The 20,015-nt window shown below is 49.7% G+C and overlaps 4 protein-coding genes across 4 annotated transcripts; 2 read left to right on the top strand and 2 right to left on the bottom strand.

The window, feature by feature from the left end:
* Positions 1 to 234: 234 nt before the first annotated feature.
* KD926_010674 (uncharacterized protein) lies at positions 235 to 2,486 on the top strand (the record flags this gene model as incomplete). Its single annotated transcript, XM_053103061.1, has 4 exons — positions 235 to 1,144; positions 1,202 to 1,521; positions 1,574 to 1,689; positions 1,742 to 2,486. 4 exons carry the CDS (start codon positions 235 to 237, stop codon positions 2,484 to 2,486), a joined length of 2,091 nt encoding a protein of 696 aa, XP_052953526.1.
* Positions 2,487 to 4,653: 2,167 nt separating this feature from the next.
* KD926_010673 (acetate uptake transporter family protein) lies at positions 4,654 to 5,710 on the bottom strand (the record flags this gene model as incomplete). Its single annotated transcript, XM_053103060.1, has 3 exons — positions 4,654 to 4,977; positions 5,063 to 5,237; positions 5,301 to 5,710. The coding sequence occupies 3 exons, from the start codon at positions 5,708 to 5,710 to the stop codon at positions 4,654 to 4,656; spliced, it is 909 nt and encodes a 302-aa protein (XP_052953525.1).
* A 10,079-nt stretch (positions 5,711 to 15,789) lies between these two features.
* On the top strand, positions 15,790 to 17,121 carry KD926_010672 (pyridoxal phosphate-dependent aminotransferase; the record flags this gene model as incomplete). The annotated part of the gene is made up of 1 exon (XM_053103059.1): positions 15,790 to 17,121. The coding sequence occupies one exon, from the start codon at positions 15,790 to 15,792 to the stop codon at positions 17,119 to 17,121; it is 1,332 nt and encodes a 443-aa protein (XP_052953524.1).
* A 398-nt stretch (positions 17,122 to 17,519) lies between these two features.
* Positions 17,520 to 18,626, bottom strand: KD926_010671 (alkene reductase; the record flags this gene model as incomplete). Its single annotated transcript, XM_053103058.1, has 1 exon — positions 17,520 to 18,626. The coding sequence occupies one exon, from the start codon at positions 18,624 to 18,626 to the stop codon at positions 17,520 to 17,522; it is 1,107 nt and encodes a 368-aa protein (XP_052953523.1).
* Positions 18,627 to 20,015: the final 1,389 nt, after the last annotated feature.

Here is a 20,015-nt window from a genome sequence, read left to right as displayed (position 1 = left end):
CTCCACTTGATTCCTCTCGTTCTGCGCCATGGACTTTTCCTGATAAGGGCAGTGCGCTGGCCATTCAGCGATTCCCCTTCGGTTTTTTTCTCCTGTCCCTCCTTCTCCCACCCCAGCTTTCCTTCTTTGTTGTTTTTTTGTTCGCGCGGACCATGAAGCCCCTGTGAGGATCTTCCGCTAGAACGATTGTGAAGATTACGCCTGAGCGCCATTCCTGCCTGAAAAGAAGAAGCCATGGATGCCAAGCTGCCACCCTGTCAGCCGCCGGCAGTGTCTTCCGCCCCTCAGCGCGAGCAGGTGCTTCCCATCCAGCTGGCTGCCCATCCCCCGTGGCCGCCACAGGATCCCTCTCTTCCCCCTCCAGTATCTTATCGGAGTCCTGTTCCTGTCTCGGCGCCTGTCCCTGTCTCATTACCTGCCACGGTACCTGCATCTGCACCTGCACAGACGTCGACACGGACGGTCCCCCCACCGTCGTCGTCAACGGCGCCGTATATCAATGAGCAACAAACGGCCCCGACACCGACCGACGCAACCCGTCAACATGTAGGCAAGACCCCTGCACCAAAAACCCGCAAACCGCGCAAGGCCGACAATGCGTCCGGGGGTCGGTCGACTCTGTTCTGGGTCAACAGCGACCAGCAATCGGTGTCCGAGGGGACGCGCGAGGACACCCTGAAGCGCATTCGCTCGCATGTCATGTCCGAGCATAATCGGAAAAAGAGGCTCGAGAACACCAAGCGCTACAAGAGTAAAACGTGGAAGCATCTTGCTTTCCAGCCGGTGGAGACAGCACCTGCAGCAACAGGCCCCAGCGCCGCAGCCATAGGTCCCATGCCTCCCCCGCCGGGGAGATCGTCTGTAAAAGCGTCCTCCGCTGGCCGAGGAAAGCAGCAAGCTCGACTGAGTAACAATAACAATAGCAATAATAATGGCCTGGCTGTGACCAGCGCTCCTACATATCCAGCAGTCACGACGACTGCTGGCGCCTCTAGCGCTGGCACGCCGTCATATAATTATGCAGCTGCTCCGATCCCGTCGATCCCATCACCGACAATGTACCTGGGTCATGGCGCCCACCAAGACCCATTCAATACGGCACACACACAACTGACGGATCGCATGTTTCGACATCTGCAACGCTGTAAGTTCATTCTCCGGGCTGTGGGTAAAGGAATAGAGCTGATCTGTTGTCCTGCAGTCTTATTTGATCTCACGCATATTGCATATCCTCTTCAGCGGCGATATGGGCCAAAATTGCAGGCCCATTGGGCCTCGCTGATTCAGAGCGATCCTGCCTCCCTGCACGCCTCGATCTGCGTTGCGGCATCCAACGCAGCGCTGCACACGGGGGAGTTTCCTCTTGTTGATCCTAACAATCGAGGCTCGAGCCCGCTGCTGCTGGACACGTTCCATCATCGAGGAGAAACAATTCGACTGGTCAACGAGGGAATTTCGGATCCAGTCAAAGCCTCTAGCGACGAGCTGATTGCTGCGGTTTCAATGCTGCTGACAATCGAGGTATGTTGTACACTGACCATTCGTCTCACACATTTTCTCATCGCTCGAATAGATCGCATCTGGAAACCCCGACTACCTGAAAGTCCACCTCGCGGGCCTGCGACAGATGGTAGGCATGAGGAATAAGTTTACCGACGTTCCTCCCGACGTCCGCTACCAAATCTCATGGTAAGGTTCAAATTCCGAGTAATCAGACCGACCGACTAACTCTCTCGGCAAGGACGGACATTCGCGTCGCTTGTATGGCTTTCACCAAGCCCATCTTTCCATTCGTCCGCGACCCTCGCCCAGCCCACATGGCTCCCATAATTCCACCCACCAAGGACCTAGAATGTACGGCATCGCGTCTCATCGCCCTGATGAAGATCCCGGGAATCTTCGGCGAATACCTGTCGCAGGTGATCACGGACCTCCTCGAACTGGTCTGGTACGCCGAGTGGATCAAGGGGCCCTTATTCCAGGATTTCAACGAAGAAACCGAAGGCTACTTCAATACGGAGGTCCTCTACATCGAATATGCCCTACACATCGACCGGTACACCGCGTCCGGTGAAGCCAAAGGCGACTCCTCGATCGAAGGTTGCGTGCGTCTGGCCTGCTTCATCTACCACAACACGGCCATCTGGGACTTCTACCCGAACATCGCACCGGTGTTCCCGAAGCCCATCACGGGCTTGCGTACGGCGCTGGAATCCATCATCCCGACGGGCTGTTTCCACCTCTGCCGCGATCTACTGACTTGGCTGCTGTTCACGGGCGCCTGCGCCTCCAAGATGATAGTCTCGGACCGGTCGTTCTTCGTCAGGGAGCTGGCCACCGCCGTCCGCATCCAGGGTCTCCAGTCTTGGCAGGACCTGCGCGCCTCGCTCATGAATTTCTTCTACGTGGATCGGGTGTACTTGGCTCCATTGCGGGAATTATGGGACGAGTTGCGCGTGATGGAAGTTCCTGATGAAGTAGCCTAGATTTGAAGTTCGTCAACTCTGCTTCGCCCTACTTCAGGCAAGTAGTGATTAATCACTTACTATATGTATATCGGTCATGGATAGAAACTTGGGATATAATGTTTAGATATTAATCGCATTACAAGATTTTCATCCACAGGCTACTCGCAGAGTGCAAGTAACTATGAAGTACGGAGAATAGGTAAATTATTAAATAATCCTCCCCCTCGGGCATAATTCGGCAAGCACCACACGATAACAGGTACCCAAGAACAAGAATCGAACACCAAGACCTCTTGGCTATTCTTAGACCTGCAGGAAGTGGAAACCGGCGCGTCGGGCTGAGTTACCATTCAGCTCGCTTACGGGGTATAGAGTCAGTTCCGAGTCCCTTCCTCAGAGGCCAGAAGATTGCGCGATTTGTTTGAAACGTTCCTTGAAAAGGGTTCCTCGATTCATTAAAAATTGAAAAAATGGGCTTCTTTCTTTAGGACCATCTAGATGGGAACATTCGTGGGGTGAGACTTGTTTTCTAGATTTTGTAGAGGCCGGGAATATGCGGAGGAGGACAAGTACGGAGTACTATGTAGATAGATGGTGGACTGATCGGGGTTCGGATGATGATGTTGCAGGTATGGTGTGACCTAATCGATTAGCGAAGTTGTTTGTTACTTTCTATGGAAATTAACAGTCTTCAACTTCGATTTTCACGTCTTATGGATACGACATATCTAGGTATTGACCTCGAAGTATGAACCACAGAGCACAAAGCCCATATCTAAAACTAAGAACGTACTATGAACATACATACTAACAATCCCAAAACATCAGAACATCAATTCCACAATTCAAATCCTCAAGATCACAAGATATGAAACCAAAATATCGGAACAAATGATGCAATACGATCAAAGCACATCCCGTGCTTGCCCGTCCCCCGACCCCGAGCCCAGCCCGAGCCCCCTGTCAATCCGCTGCCAATTTCATCCCCGAGTTTCGTCCGTCCGACAACACCGCGTCGCACTAGAGGTGCCTTAGTTCTAGCAACAACAATCCAACCGAGTCTTCTCCGCGGAGTACTCCGACGGACCTAATAAAACCGCCAAAAACATAAGGCTATAGGGCGAGAAACTGAGAAAAAGAGAGAGAAAAACGGCAAGCCGAGCTCCCCCCGAGATCGATACGAATTTCAGCCCCCCGAGAAATCACCGACTTGACAGTTCTTTCTACTCTGGACTAGTTATAGGTAGCTGGGATCCTTTTCTTCCTTTCATTCTATTCTCTTCTTTTTCTTTTTTTGTTTTCTCTCCTTTCCTCTTTCTTATTCCTCTTTCTTACTTTTTTTTTTTTTTTTTTTTTTTTATCTACCCTTGCTCTCTCAATTGTCTCTAACTATCAGAATACCTTAACTTCACCGCTCCCTCTTCTCTCTGTCTACCTATTTACTTTCCATTCCTATAACTAGGGTGGAATGATCGACTCACTAACCACCACTGCTACCATTATTCTTGTCGGAGCTAACTAACTCTAATTCTAATGCTGGTCTGGAAGATGTCACCTTAGTTACTAATTTAAGGTTGCTTGTTGCTCATCTATTTATTCACTGTTGGCTAATCAAGGCATGCCCGTTAGCTTGCTGTCAAGGTACGTCATGTCACCCGGTCGGTCATCGCTAAGACTCACTTTTACTTTTTATCTCATGTTGACATTTACTAATGGACAGATGACATACAGATCATATAATTAAATCAACTAATAAGGCTAAATACAGAACCATTCTTGTCACAGGCTCGTGACAAAGTCTGCACCGTCATTATCCTCCTCTTGATACGATTCATTAACCTGGAAGTACTAACAGGAAAGGAACATGACATGACAAAAAAAGAAAAGAAAACAAAAAAAAATCGACATTTAATGTGGTGACCTTATATCTATACCTGCGGCAGTCGACACTACCCTCACGTCCCGGCAATCGAACACGCATTGTTGCATGCCAAGCTGCTCAAGTCGGAAGAGAGAAATCCTCCCACGCAGCCACACGATCTTAAAAAATACTGGGTATCTAAAATGCAGGACAATCCCCCGTTCTCTCCGCGGGCGGAGATTTTCTGGTTGTTGCTTGGCTCCGAAACCGAATGCCGAGACATGCTTGTTTCAAGCCAGCACGCACAAGGTGTGCAACGCCACTTTAAACGGTCTGGCGCTCGGTCTTCTTGGAGCGGTTGCGAGCAGTGGGGGACCAGGGGAAGTGGGCGACGGGGAGGATGAAGAAGCTGTTGCTGTTGTCCGCAATACCGGCCAGGGCGTTGTACCAGGCCGCGAACGCCGCCATCAAACCGAAGAATCCAGCGGCCTTGATCACGGGGGGGTTGGGGGCGCCCGAGCTGTCGCGGCGGATGTAACCGATACCGAGCAGCAGGAAGGTCAGGTCAAGGAAGAAGAACAGCAAGAAGAACGCCACGGTGGATCGCAGGGTGCAGAAGAGCAGAATGGTCGTGAAGATGAACCAACCCTAAGCATTCGACCTCGGTCAGCGATTGCCCTTCAACCTTGGATTGAATTGTCGACGTTTCCGTCTACCGAGAAGATGAACTTACAAACAGGAACAAGCCGAAAGAGTTGTCGAACATGGCAGTGGCACCGTCGTCCGCCTCGATGAGCGCCGACTGAATGTTGAACCCACCGGGGGTCAGGACGATGGCGAACGACAGCCAGAAACCACCATAAGAAGACAAAGCAGTGGCACCAAAAGTGTTACCAACGGCCATTTCCCTTTTGAAAGCGTCAGCAAGAGGAAATCCCTATATCGCAGGAAATCGATTCGATTCAACTTACCACATGCCCGCAAGCAGCTGGACGAGACCACCATAGCCGAAAGCCAGAGCCACGACGATGTTGGGCTCGGTGATGTCGCGTGCGCCCATGTTGATCGCGCTCAGCACGAAAGTGGTCAGGGCGAAAGCACACAGGCCCAGAGGAGCAGGGTTGGCGAACTTGCGCTGCTCGACCGACTTGTACAGACCGGGCTGGAATTCACCACCGAAGGGACGCAGTTGGTTCTCCGCGGTGTTGACATGGGACAGAGGACCGTATCCAAAGCGCGCAGCAGCCTGAGCCGTCTCTTCGGCCGTCAACTGGTGGGTCATGGGAGCGCCGTTGCCGTTGATGCCGTCAGAGCTACCTCCAGTAGCAGCAGGGCCGAAGTCCTTCTCGAGCGAAGTGTTGTTGGTGTGTTCCGCCGACATGATCGATGGGATTGATAGATCACACAAAATCTAACAAGATGATATTACGATGGGTTGGGTTTATGGAATTGAGGTAAGAGAAGATTAAAACCGATTCCACAGCTAGCTGGAGATTTCGGAGGGAGATGGGAGGAAATATATGTGAAACCGGGGAGGAAATTATAAAGCACGAGGCAAGGAGAAAAAGAGATAACGCACAGCTCTGCTGGGCGGATCAACAAACGCTTTACTCGGACCGTGCAAGATGGAGAAGGAGAAATAAACAGAACAAAAGGAGGAAGGGAGCAGAGGAAGAGGGGAACGAGGCGAATTAAGAGGATGGATGGACAGACGGACGAGACGATGAGACACGACCGGACGAGCGAAAGTTGCAGGGGAGACCAGCAACTTACCCAAATGGGGAGGAAGGGCCGTTAGTTGAGTTTAGCTGCGGGTTTTTTTTATTTTCTTTTATTTTCTTTTATTTTATTTCTTTTTCATTTTTAATTTATGCTATTTTGTAATAAATCTTTTTCGGATGTGGAGCGACAGTGGTGAGCCTGGGTGGATTAGTGTCACGATTTGCACCAAATCCACTCCGCGGACTGCGCCGCATCTCCATCAATTCTGGTGGACACGGAATGCTTTCCAGTCCCGTCTCGTTCTTCGACGGGTATTAGGAAGAGCTATAGACTGCCATTCGGAGGGAAAGTCATAGACGAACAGAAAAGGAGACACCTAACAGAGAGAGAGAAGGAAAAGAAAAAGGAAAAAGAAAAAAAATCAACTAGTGAGCGGGGGAACAAGCAACGAAATCCCAACACCGGCATCATCTGGGGAAAGCAAAGTGATCGTGAATGGAAAGCCTCATGGTTGGCTCAAGGGTGAAAGGAAGTTTTCCCATTCCATCCGCATTCCATCGTCGTACCCATACCCAAGGCTCCAAGCTCGACCGAATTCTTCGACCAAGAAGCCGGGGACGGAAGTGGAGATAGAAGTCAACCATTCATCCGTCGCGAATTCATCGAATCATTCATCGACGGAGTGGAATCCTGGGGGGGGACCTCAATCCAATCAGGCGGTCGGAGGGAAGAAGAGGGCACTGGAAATGGCTGACGGCCACCAATTCAGAATCCACTGGATGATGATACTGACCAGAAGAATGATCACTAATTAGCCCTCGGTCCGAACTGCATTTGCACCGATTACACAGTAGAGAGAGAGAGAGAGAAGATGGAAAGAGAGAGAGGAAGGAAGGAAAGATCCCTGCTCAGCCGTGCCCGTACGGTAAGGTAATACCGGCTGCCCTCCACTACGTAGTACCGGCCGTTCCTTCCGTCTCTTTCACCTTCTCTGGATGATCGTCTTCTTTCGGCATTGAGGAAGACATGATGCTTTGACTTTTCTGCCCCTGGTTTCCCTCAATTGTCCATCCATCCATTCATCATCCAACACAAAGCAAGGGACTCCTCGCCTGTCGACCTAGCTGATATCGCCCGTCCAGCCTAAAGGTCCAATCTCCGCTTAGGCTCGTTCACTACCTCTCGCGGCTAATTGGGACTCGAGTGGGAAGGCGAAAAAAGCAAGAACACAATCTCCATCAAACAGTGGACCCTTACGGGTACAAGCAGCGCAGATTATGGTCTCTCTCGTGCACATCTTGTTGGGTGGACCGCTGCAAATCTGACGCCTGTCCAATCCATGGTGTAAAGCTTGACTTGAGACAGTTCGTCGATTTCTCTCTCAATCGGAAGCGGCATGGGTTTCATCGTGAGTCGCATGCATGCTACCCTGTAGGGATCTAAGTATAGAGAAGATCAAGATGAAGACAAGGCTGGTAAGGAGACTACAGTCCGTCCATTTCCGGCCTTTCGTCCCGTCTCGTATCGTGACTTACGGGGGTCGTACCGCTGCTAGGCCTGTCTTTCCTTACCAGGCTAAATTATGAACGATTTGGACGACGCTGAAGGGTTCGTCATGGTTCTCGTTCTCTATGATTGATCGGCCGGAATATTAACTCGGTGCGTTCAGCTTTATGCGGCTAAGAAGAAGCGTGTTGGAGAAGGCCTGAGGCCTAAGGCCTACTCCGTACAGTGCAGTGCACTCCGTACTTTGTCCACCCAACGGGCTAAAAATCCTCCAGGCAATACCCTCGGTCTCCATAATCACGGATCAGCGCAACCCAAAGCACACTAAAAGAAGCTCCAGGGCGTGTCATGACCGGCTCCAGTCCTGGATTTCCCCGTAAGCGGTGGCGGATTACGCACCAATGATTCACCCGAGCCGATCTGGAGCCATGGGCTTCTGGGTCTGAAAGAGACGGACTCTCAGGGAGCTTTTCTGTAACTCGACGACACCACGGCGACTACGGGCTAGTCTATGGCCGGAGTCCTGGTTAGAAACGAACATCTCCACTTGGGGGAAGTCAGTACTACGGAGAGATACAGTCTCTCTGATCGTTCGGCCGCGGACTCAACTTCCCTGCTCTTCCGTTTCGTCTGTGTGACTGTGTGACTGTATCCCCTTTTCCCCTTGACCCTTAGGATTTTCCTGTCTAGCCACCACTGCCTCCTTCCCATGGCATACAAACAAGCTCAAACTTGGCCGGGACCCATCACCCACAGCTTATCATCATTTAAATTTCTCCCATCTCTCCCTTATTTGACAACTGACAACTGACAGGAGAACTTTCGATCAAGTGCGACCGAAATAAGGAGAGTCACTTTTGTCACCCACTAAGTCGACCGTCCGAGAAACTAGCACTATCTGGCAGGGTGACACGCGAAGATCATTAATCTTGCGAGAGAGGGGATGTTGCCTTGTCCGACCGTCCGGCAATGGACGGGCAGTCCAGTCCATATTAATAAAACTAACCCAAACCAAATCAAATCAATCAATCAGTCAATCAGTGGCCCTCAATCCAATCGCGACCTCGGAGGGATACTGAAAAGGGAACCCGTTGCTCAGTGTCCACGTATACGAGGTCCTAACTCCTAACCCCCAGGGAAGTCCATTTCAGGGGAGTGGAAGGGTTGCGATCTGCAATTGGTCTTTTGTCGCTCGACCAATGCCAGTATTAAAATGTTTCTAGGGTAACAGACAAGGTGCAGAGCAGGCAGGCTTTAACCCGAAAACACGGGATGGAAAAAGTATCTCTTGCATAAGGCCAAAATACCAACAACCCTGCACTTGGACACTATACCTAATACTACTAAACATCCCACCTAGCAAAAAGAAGTTAGTTAATATTACGGATAATTATTGTTGAATGGCACAAGAAGCCGAATCGCCAAGTTCGAAAAATTGTGGCGCTAAGACAATATTTCAGATTCAACTCGAGATTTGTGCGAGTGCGACGCAGCTGTGGCCTGGCCCTTTTTGACCTGCATGCCTGTGCTCCGTGATACGCCATCGAGTATTTAGCGAAGAACAGCCGTGTCGGTGCATATCTCGAATCTTCCAATAACAATAACACAGGCACAGTAGTACTCCGTACATAGCTGCAGGTTCCAGATCAAACTCCAGCCATGCCAGACTAGAACTCCTAGGTCTCCTAAAGCAGCAAAAGTAAACAAAGCACGGAGCAGTAAAATCACCTCCCCGAGAGCCACACACAACGAAAAAATCCTAAGAGAAAAACAATAACCCTCAACCAGCTTGGCAGCTATCTAGCTAGCTAACTTAGCTACCACCTAGGCAAGGTACCAGCTTTATCTAAAGCTCTTGGCCCTTTCAAATTGGCATTTCAATCAATAATAAAAATTAATTAGCTAGCAAACTACGGATACTCCTCCGTAATGAATTTCTCATTCAGCCGGCGGCCGCGGCCGCGGCGTCTGCAGGTCATACTAAATTATTTAACGACTAATTTAAGTTGCATTTATGGTTGATAACTGACGGTTTTTATTGGTGGGTCGTCCGAGTGCGACCTGTTCAACTTAATTTCTATTATCCGTGTTTGATTTGATTTTGGTTTGCTGTCAAGGCTGTTCGCCCTACTATGTAGTGGGTTATGTGCGTTGAGTACACCGATGTAGAGCAATGTTACCCACCGTAGACGGCACAACATTTCATACCTCCCTTACTTATGAAGTAGGTATATTCAGTATAAGCGTATCATAAAGAAGGAGCATTACGAAAATGTGCAACCCTGGTGTGGGCGTGGCCGTTTTCGGTCATCAGGTTTTGGTGGCGACAGAGACTCCTCCCCTCCACTCACTCCCCCCACCAAACCCTGCTTGATGGATGATGATATATGGAGTACGGATACAACCTAAACGAAAAGAAAAGGCCCAAAAAATACCAAAAATATATACAACAGTCAGGATTCGCTGGTGGTCACCCACCCAACTACTAACTGACCGGCGTGTGGCTTAAGTACGGCTGAGCGGACGGGAAGCCCTGTTTTCCACACCCTGTGGTCGTATATAACAGATCAAGGAGAGCAGTGGATTATATAGGTAGTAATGTGGACAGGAATGGTGAAGGAATGGGAGATGTATTGGAGGTTTGTTGTGGACAGCAGCTTGAATTGATTAGTAATAGATGTTGCTGATGTTGATTTTTGCTTTTGTTGTTATGGTTGTACGGTATACAGACTTGCAGGGTTTTTGCTTGTGGGAGTGTTACTCCGTACACTTTTCTGTACAATGATTGATAATAGGCAAATTAATCGAATCCGTTTATCTGAGTTTACTTCTACTGTATATCCAGGCGTAATGAGCCAGATTACATTAAATTAAAAGAGTCCTTCGCATGTCAAGCGAGTGAGCAACGAGGTCTGTGTGTATTTCCTTATATCAACTAAATTAAGTCAATAATTCATGTTGGTGGGAAAAAGACTGGGCATCCATGCTTATGTAGTGCCACAACTCATAGCTTACTGTATTCCGTACTTACGCCATGAAGCTGACATGATGACATCTGCACCTAGCCCATAGACCATCCCCAGAATCCAACACCAAGTCGAAAAAAGACCCATAATTCCAAACCCAGCTAGCTGCCCAATCCTGGAGCTATTTACAGAGCAGTTCATCGTCCAATAATGGGTCCCTACAGTAATCTCTACCCCAACCCCAACCCCAACAAGATCAAGGGTCTCCTTCCTGTGTTTCCCCGCGGGAGGGGAAACACAATAATACTGTACAAATAAAAAATAATCTGTACGCTACAGCCACTTCTCTTGGCGGAAATCCTTCATAATCAATAAATCGAGTAGTCTGGCCTTGGTCTGGGCTGGGCTCGGCCGGGCTGACGGGCTTATTTGCTTTTCTAATTTCAATTCCTGTGTTTCTATTATTCTCCCCGGGATTGTTCAATCTCGTTTAAACTAGACTAGACTCTCTCACCCATGGACTGGCCTTTCTTCCGTAGCGCCGCGGACGGATCATTCTTTGATTCTAGTTAGGAGCTATGGATTCTTGCTTACCGAGGATGTGCTTACAGGTATGGACTGTATTCGTCATCATGTATTCCTGCATCAGCAATCTGCCATCAAGTGATCTACTCCGGTGTATGTTGTAGATCGTAGTGTGGAGAGAGGAACGGAACAAGGGGAAGCCTGTTATTCCCATGTAGAATAGATACTACTCCGCAAGTTCTAGGTACCAGGACATTATATCCGGTACTGTACTCCATACAATTTACCGATTCTTGAGTCTGCTCTAGTTCTCCAATACTCACTCATTCTTGAGCTCTCCCCCCATCTTCATCATCCATGGACATACACCATACAGATCCGCATCCCTAATGCATGCATCGACCCATATACCTTATCCAGTTATGTCATTCTTCATCGCACGGGACTCAGTCCGCATACATCTGTTAACAATAAACATGATATACTGTGGTAAGTAAAATAGCAACTGAGTGATGCACATCCGGGGTTCCCGCCAGAGTCCGGCTGCCCCGGACCAAGGCTACCGTGTTTACGGAGTACTGGGTAGCAAACCTGTACATATGGATTGTCTGTCTCACACGTGCGCTTCGTATAAGAATCCCATACTAATCAATATGCATACGAAAAAGATGCAACTCCCTTTTCTCCGGGGTCCAAAAACCTCTTGGTATGGGGTTGTACCTTTTCTTCCTATTTTCCGGAGGGGGCCTAAAACGCCCAGAGCGAATTTCTCCAGTCTACTGTGGATTTTTACGAAGTACTACTCGCTTCGCCAAGTACGGAGTGCATGATTGCGGTCCACGTGAATTCATGGTTGAGAGTTGTCGAGATGGAGCTACCCAGCTTACGGAGTACACACTACACCGGAGTACTGAGTTGGATGTACAGTACATACAGTAGGTGTATGGACGTCCAACAATCACAACGCCAACAGATCGTCAATGATACCAAGACTCCAAGACTCTCCAAGACCTCAACAGCTATCAGCCACCCCTCTTGTCACGCCATACCCGTCCGTACAAGACATCTTCCATTACTCAGACTCAAGCCTCCAAATCCCCAAAGCCCTCGGCCAAGCCCGCCGGCCAAGGAAAAATCGTCAAAGCCATGCAGCGCACGGCTGTCTGGTAGTCCGCCAGTGGCGTTGATCTATTGGATCCTTTTAATTATTATTTTTTTGCTTATGGCCTGTTTTTTCTTATGGACGGGATAGAATTCAAGTTAGACTAGTTCTGGTCTAGTCTAGTCTTGATTATTTTGCCTATCATCGACAAGTACGTAGATACTGTACACGCCAATACTGAATGACAGCATACACTACGGCCCAAGGAAGCAAAAAATTAACAAAGATTGTAAGGATAGACAAACTACATACGTCAGAGATCACGGGGTTGAGGGGGATCGACGACCCTATGGAATCCTTTATTTTTCGTAGAGTTTCGGTTGGAGTTGGAGTTTGGCGGGGTTTATCCGGGAGAAACACGGAGATAACTTCATGATGTATCTTGGATTCTGTACCAGTAAACAGTAAACACATGATTTGATCTAGCTAGGTACGGGCTCATGGATACGAACTGGAGACCCCAGACGTAGCAGTAGAGCGGAACCAGCACGCTGGGTTCCACCCATGCACGCGGTACCGAGTTCTAATTAATTGTCTTGCATGCCGAGACTGACGATTCCTACGTATCCAGGTTGCTGGGGAGGGAATGGGGATAGAAAATATGGAGTTCCAAGCCTGGAGAAACAAGGTCATTGGGTTTGGTCTTAGTTCGGGACACGGAGTTTAGTGCTATTTTTTTCTTTATTTTTTATTCGATTTTGTTGGGCCGGACAATAATGGACATTTTTCGGCTATCAAAGAGCAGTCGGTTCGGCGGAGCGGAAACTAGACCAAACATCTTCTTTTTCTTTCGGCATTGTTTTTCACGCGGCTTTCCGGTCTCAGTCTATGGATTATGGACCAAGGTACAGAACATTCTCTTGTTCCAATTCTTTTTCCTCAGTAATGGGCCTAGGCTGGATCCACTGGCTGAGGAGCAGCGAATTATGCGCAGGGTGGCCCTGGTCCTGACCCTGGTGGCCTTGATGGTTCAGGTTGAAGCTGCTTGAGTTCGGCCCCCGCATGTGCGGAGATGGTCGACCATTTTGGGCAGGGATTGTTTATCGGTGATGTAGCTGGGTGAATGCTGTTTACAGTAGAGGGATTTGGTGGGTTAGTTAGATCATACGATGGGATTTTGTCAAAGATTTTCGTCTCTTCTGTCTTTTGTGCTTTCACTTTTTTTTTTTTTTTCTTCCCCTCTAAAACTTGTTCTTTTCTGAAGTGGATTCCGGAAGGTGGCGGACTGGATCTGATAGCGTCAGGTGATAAGCAACGATTGATGATGATGATGCCATGTGTTGTTCATGGTCCACGCGAGAAAAGTGTATCTGGGCGATTGGGTTTGATGGTCAGTATATCTTTACTTTCTAGTCTGAATGCTAAAAATGTAAAACTGATCGATGCGACGATGTCAAGTCAGCATGCAGTCTCCAGCAGAAAGCACCACTTTCGCACACCAATGTATGCACGTCGATCAATCAGGCTAAACCCCCCATTGATGAATGATGATGCCATCCACCCGAGTCGCAGTAGTCTACTGTAGTTCGCAGCGCTCGGTAGATCGGTTCGGAGTTCGTACAGCGCCAGCCTCGCAGAGATAGCAGCCAACATTCACAATCTAGAATTCATGAAAAATTCGCCGGTCTTCTAGCACGGTGGGGAATGGGAAGATCGACAGGCAAAAGGCGGTCTGGCTTTCATTCATGTATGGCTGCGAACTGTGGATTACAAGGAGTCCCGGACACGGTAGTTGAGATGGCTTCATGAACTATTGATTGTTGGATTGATCGGTAGGTGGGACAAAAGTTGCAGGATGGGTCGGTGCTAGAGGGTTCTTTCAGCTTCTGAGTTTCTGAGCTTCTGAGCTTTGATCACTGGTGAAATGTGTAGGTACTCGGGCAACTACGTGGATGATCCACCGCTAGTGGCAATGATTTCAGTTGTTGGTAGCATGGTGGAAGCTGTTGATCATGACAAAAGAGTAAGCTTCTTGATTCACAAGAGGTGAAGTCAAGAAATTACCCAAGGAATCTTGTCGCTGCTGTTGTTGGTGGTTGCACAGACTAACCGGTTTAGGGCGCACGTGTCGAGGCGGATTTTGCTGTAGAGTTTGGACCGTCATGGCTTGTCCTCGTCGCTAATCTGTGCTTTGCAACGATGAAAGTGTCGACTGAGTTGTCGTCCGGCTGAGGTTGAGACTAGCAGAGTGAGGCCAGTAATACCGAGACTACATAGGCCTCCCTCCTGATGAGTCTGATGAATCCAAGCCAGAACTGGTATCATGTGAATGTTGAAGAATGCAGGCCACCGGCTATCAAAAGCAGTATCAGACTGACAGCCTGATTATCACAACCGTGCTCTCAATTCCTGATTCCTGCTCGTCGAGGACATTGCTCCTTCTCAGCAGACAACACCGGTGCAAATTCTCCAATATGAACTCTGCCAGATAGCTGATCCTGAAGCCTCGCAACAGGATGGGAAACAAAAATCTTGAAACGGATCAATCAGAATCCACAGGGACTGTCTGCGAAGCAAAGCGTGTCAGGCATGTGGCGACCATCAAAGCAAATGCGGCCCTGGATTTCCTCCGTTCAGAAGAGGCCATCACTTTCGTAACCTCAATTAACGCCCCTAACGGAGCTGTCAGCGACTACTCAACCTTGACATCAAGAATACCAAGGAGACCGAGCTTCTCATGATTCCCGACAAGATGATCAACGTGACCAGTATCCTACTCGGTGCACATCTGGCCGGCCGTTTTGACCAGCGATGTCTCTGCGTCATAGGGGCACTGGATTATGGCACGAAATTTGTTCCGACGAAAGTCGACAGACTAGCAGAGACTGTCTGACCAACTGCATTGGCCCCTCTTTCTCTGAGTACCCCTGGCAGATGCCAATGTGGCCGGGCATACCAAGAAAGTTACGATGAACGTGCTCATGTCGTTTTGTCTCGGCAATATCGCGGGCCTACAGCATCAGGAAAATCTCGAGTTCTTGGACCTCACGGGCAAGAATGACCTAGACCTTCGGGTGAGCTTTTCTTACTTTGCTCGTATGGTTTGCATGGAGTAGAAAATCTGACAGATAACAATACAAGCATTGAAATTGAATCGACTCTTTCAGGATTAGAATCTACATATATGATGTGCAGCCCGGAAAACCCCAGCATCCTATAAAATGACCATGATACAGGAAAAGATGAACCCAACAAATCATCAAGGATATCGGCCTTGGAAACAAGAACGTTATTATATGGTATTTCGATTTCTCTGGCCGCTCTACTCAGCAGTATGAGAGTAGGAAGTAAGGTAATGCAACAATAAACACGGAGTGCGTGTTCAGGATCTGGATTGGACGCATGCCTTCCTGCCAATATCTCAATTGGAAATTCGATATTCTAGTTTGAGCAAGCGCTCAAACAAGTCAGGTGTTCTGAACTAGATTTTCTACGGAGCATGATACAACAATCGGAGCTAGGCTACTTTGGGTAAGCGTGTTCGGGTTAGGGCTCGAATCCCGGGGAAGATCTTCAGAGTGTTGAATATCATTAACCCCGGTCTACTCCGCAGCAACGAAGCACAGAGACAAATTGACAATGAATGGCCACAATACCGATATCATGACCTCCAGCCGCGGCCAAAGGGTGGCTCTCGCCGAATCCAAGAGTCCCATGTCGGCTATCTTCGCCAATCTATACGATAAGGATTCCAACCCTGGCGGGCTATACAATGTCGGGGTCGCAGAGAACGTGCTGATGCACGACATTCTCCTAGAATATATTACCAAGAAACAACCAGATCTGCCAACCAGATACTTGACCTACAATCAAGGCGGCGGAGGCTCGATGCGATTAAAAGCCGCCATCGGCCGTTTCCTGACAAGACATTTTCACCCAGTGAAACCCATCCAACCCGACCATGTGGTGGTGACAAATGGACTGGCCGCTGCGCTTGAACACCTTTCATGGGCACTTGCCGATCCGGGCGACGGTATCCTCCTGGGGCGGCCTTACTACGGCGCGTTTATCCCGGACCTGTCCCTCCGGACAGCCACGGAGGTGGTAGAAGTTGCCTTTGACGGATGCGACCCGCTGGGATCTTCTGCCGCTCAGAGATACGAGCAGGCGCTACTGTACTTTCAGCATCGGACTGGAAAGCAGATCCGGATGCTGGTTCTCTGTCATCCTCACAATCCCCTGGGCCGGTGCTATCCCCGGGAAACCATCATTCAACTGATGCGTTTATGCCAGAAGTACGGGGTTCATCTGGTCAGCGATGAGATATACGGACTTTCCACGTGGGAAAATCACATCGACGACGACGGCAGCAGTCCTCCACCCGTCGAATTCGAATCCGTCCTCTCAATCGACACGACCGATCTCATCGATGACCGTCTCGTGCACTGCCTCTGGGGACTGAGTAAGGACTTCGGCGCCAACGGTCTCCGCATCGGCGCAATCATCTCCCAAACAAATCGGACCCTTCACGCAATCTTATCCGGAACATCACCGTACTCGTACGTCTCCGGACTATCCGACCACGTAGCGGCCAGTCTTCTCGAAGATGACGCCTTCACAACAATGTACATGAATCAGAATTGTCAGCGAATCGCAACATCCTTCCATTTCGCCGCCCGTTATCTCCAAGACCGCGGTATCGAATACGCCACGGGCTGCAACGCGGGCTTCTTCTTGTGGATGAACCTCGGCAAGAAGTACCTGGAGGTTCATCCAGACCGTCGCGCCGAGCTGACGGGGGATGCACTCACCAAGGAAATCATGCGGCTGCTGGTGAGCAAGAAGGTCTTTCTTGCGAGTGGTCTGGCGTTCGGTTCGGAAGAGCCCGGCTGGTTTCGAATTGTGGTTTCGCATCCGGTGGACTTTCTTCAGGAGGCGCTTCGACGCGTTGAAGCTGCGATATGCGAGTAGATTTGTGGATGGGGGTTCCTATGCTAGGTTAAGCTCTAAGCCTAGGGTGAATACTAGGAGTGTCTTCTTCGCTTGCGCGGATCAGATAGTCAGAGGCCTGACTAGTGGCTTTGGCTAGGATATTTGGTGGGACTTTGGACTCGACTTTTTATTTGGGTCGATATACGCAAGTAAGGTGATGTATGATAACCCCTGATTCAATGGGTAGGGCTAACCTCGATTGATATAGTTTGCATGGTGATAGCATTATAGATCCAAACATTAACAATGAAATTCTCTATCAAAACAACAGTCTAAAGCTATCCATGCTATGCAGTCAAACAGAAACAACCCAACGCCCTATCAATGCCACATCATGATATACAAAAACAACTCAAACCAAGATACCAACCAACAACTCAAGCCGCTGCCTGAACAGCCTTAAACTCCTCACTAAACTCATAATCAACATACCCCTTCGGATCCTTCGGCAAATAGAAGACATCCCGCTCATACGGCCGCAACGGAAGCCCAGCCTTGACCATGAACGGTAGATCCGGGTTCGCAGTCCACGGCCGTCCAATCGCCACGACGACATCATGGTCCTTGTAGCGCTTATCAACAGCCTCCTTCGCGGACTCAGGCTGATACCCTCCGGCGACCATCACGGGCCCCGCATTTCCGTACGCATCGACGAAGAAATCCAACGAGTCGCCCGTCTCATGGACGTCCGCGTTCCCGGCCACGCGCGCCTCCACGACATGCACATACGCCAGCTTAAACTCGGCCGTCTTGCGCGCCAGGTACTCGAACTGCGGGAGCGGGTCCGCCATGCGCATCCCCTGGAACGTACTGAAGGGGCTATAGCGGATGGCGGTGCGGTCCGCGCCGACGGCGTCGACGACGCCACGAATCGTCTCGAGGGCGAAGCGGGCGCGGTTCTCGACGCTACCGCCCCAGCTATCAGTGCGCTGGTTCGACGTGTCCTGGATGAACTGGTCGATCAGGTAGCCGTTTGCGCCGTGGATCTCGACGCCGTCGAAGCCGGCGGCGATGGCGTTGCGGGCCGCCTGGACGTAGTCGGCGATGAAGGCGCGGATTTCGGATTCTGTGAGGGCGCGCGGGACGGGAGCGTCTGCGCTGAAGGGCGTCGCGCTGGGGCCGACGAGGTCGAAGCCGTTCTTTTGGAGGAGGTCTGGGCTGGCGACTCGTCCGAGTCCCCAGAGTTGCATGTAGATGTAGGATCCCTTGGCGTGCACGGCGTCCGTCACGGTCCGCCAGGCGGCGATCTGCGCGTCACTCCAGATGCCCGGGACGTTGGGGAAGCCGCCGGCGCGGGGGGAGACGAGGGTGGCTTCGGTGATGAGGAGGGTTCCGGGGACGCTGGCGCGCTGCTCGTAGTGGTCCTTGACGATGGGGAGGGGGACGTGTTCGTCGTCGATGCGGAAACGAGTCATCGGGGCCATGGCGATGCGGTGGGCAAGGGACATGCGTCCGACGTTGATGGGAGCGAACAACTTGGACATGGTGGAGCTTGAATGGAAGTTTTCAATTGGGAATCAGAGAACAGAGAGCGAGAACAGAGAGCAATGTAGAGAGTCTATCCGCTTGAATATCTTAGATATCCCGAATGTGAATGAATTGATGATTTATATCCCCTCCCCAGCGACCACGAGCCCTTATAAATAACACCCCCCGGGGCAACTGGAATCTGCCCGGAGACTTTAGGCAACGAACGCCCTAGAAAACGCCTATCTCGGGTTGATTTCCAATCCGCAGAAACCGAAGATTAAAAAATTAGTGATCCACCGCGCAGGCAAAGCCAATGAGGCGTCGCTGCCTGGGGCGTCCTACGTCGGGGGCTCTCCGGGTCGGGAGATGATTGGCGGAGGGGGGGATGACAAATGGTGAGAAATTCGGAGTTCGGCAGGATTTTTTGATTTAATTTTCATATTATAAATTCCAGATTTTTAATGCTGATTGATTTTATCTTCATTAAAGTTTTCCCTCATGGCGGAGTCTACAATCTATTTTCGATTACGAGGAAGGAGAGCATGACAAATCCATGGATGCAGACAGCACCCTGTGCCCTATCTTTGCCCTTAGCCCTCGCCCCGGACCTTGAGGCTGCACTGTTTGGCCCCCAAGGCTGAGCTTAATTTTAGCGCTTAATGCATGCAGCTCATCGTCATCCCCAGATCAAATGTCAAGCCTTGTTGGGTCTAGGTATACATACTAACTGATAGCCTTACATCCTGCGTGATCTGAGTGGGGAAGGCTATGAGTTCATGTCTACGTATAGCGTCATTGATTGCCTGGCTTGGATGGCCATCCAAGCTGCAAGGCAAATTCAGGCAGACGAGGCAGACGAGGCAGCTGACTGTGGCTTATCTAACCATCTGACTTCACTACTGGGAGATCATCCATCCAGGTGGACATTTGTTCCGTATTCCGTTCCGTTCGCAACACAAGAACATGTTCTTTTCAGTTATGACAATCTTGATCAATTGTCCTCTCGATAGCTTAGATAGCTAGTCAAAGACAAACAAACACAAACACTCAAATCACGCTGATCAAACACTACGCTGAATAACCCTCCAGGAAGATCGAAAACAATGGAACAGAAAAGATCAAACAGGAAATGGAAAAATGCCAATCAATCAATCAGACTCATCCTATTCGCTCATGTCATACAATATTCCCACATGCAAATGATAATGATAATGATAATGATGGAGCTAATGCATCCAGTCCAACTCAGAGACACGAAACGCCGTTCATTCATCCGTAGTCCATCTATCAATGGAATCCTAGACTGGAACACCAAGTCTGGATAGGATAGATGGGTGATGGTGGTTAGGTAGCAAGTAGTCGAAGGGGTATTTCAACGATTAACAGAAAAGAAAAAAATACAT

This window comes from Aspergillus affinis (genome assembly GCF_023601865.1).
Source record: "Aspergillus affinis strain CMG 70 chromosome Unknown NODE_84_length_165147_cov_86_321009, whole genome shotgun sequence".
Classification (NCBI taxonomy): Eukaryota; Fungi; Ascomycota; class Eurotiomycetes; order Eurotiales; family Aspergillaceae; genus Aspergillus; species Aspergillus affinis.
This window is presented reverse-complemented; position numbering and strand designations above follow the sequence as displayed.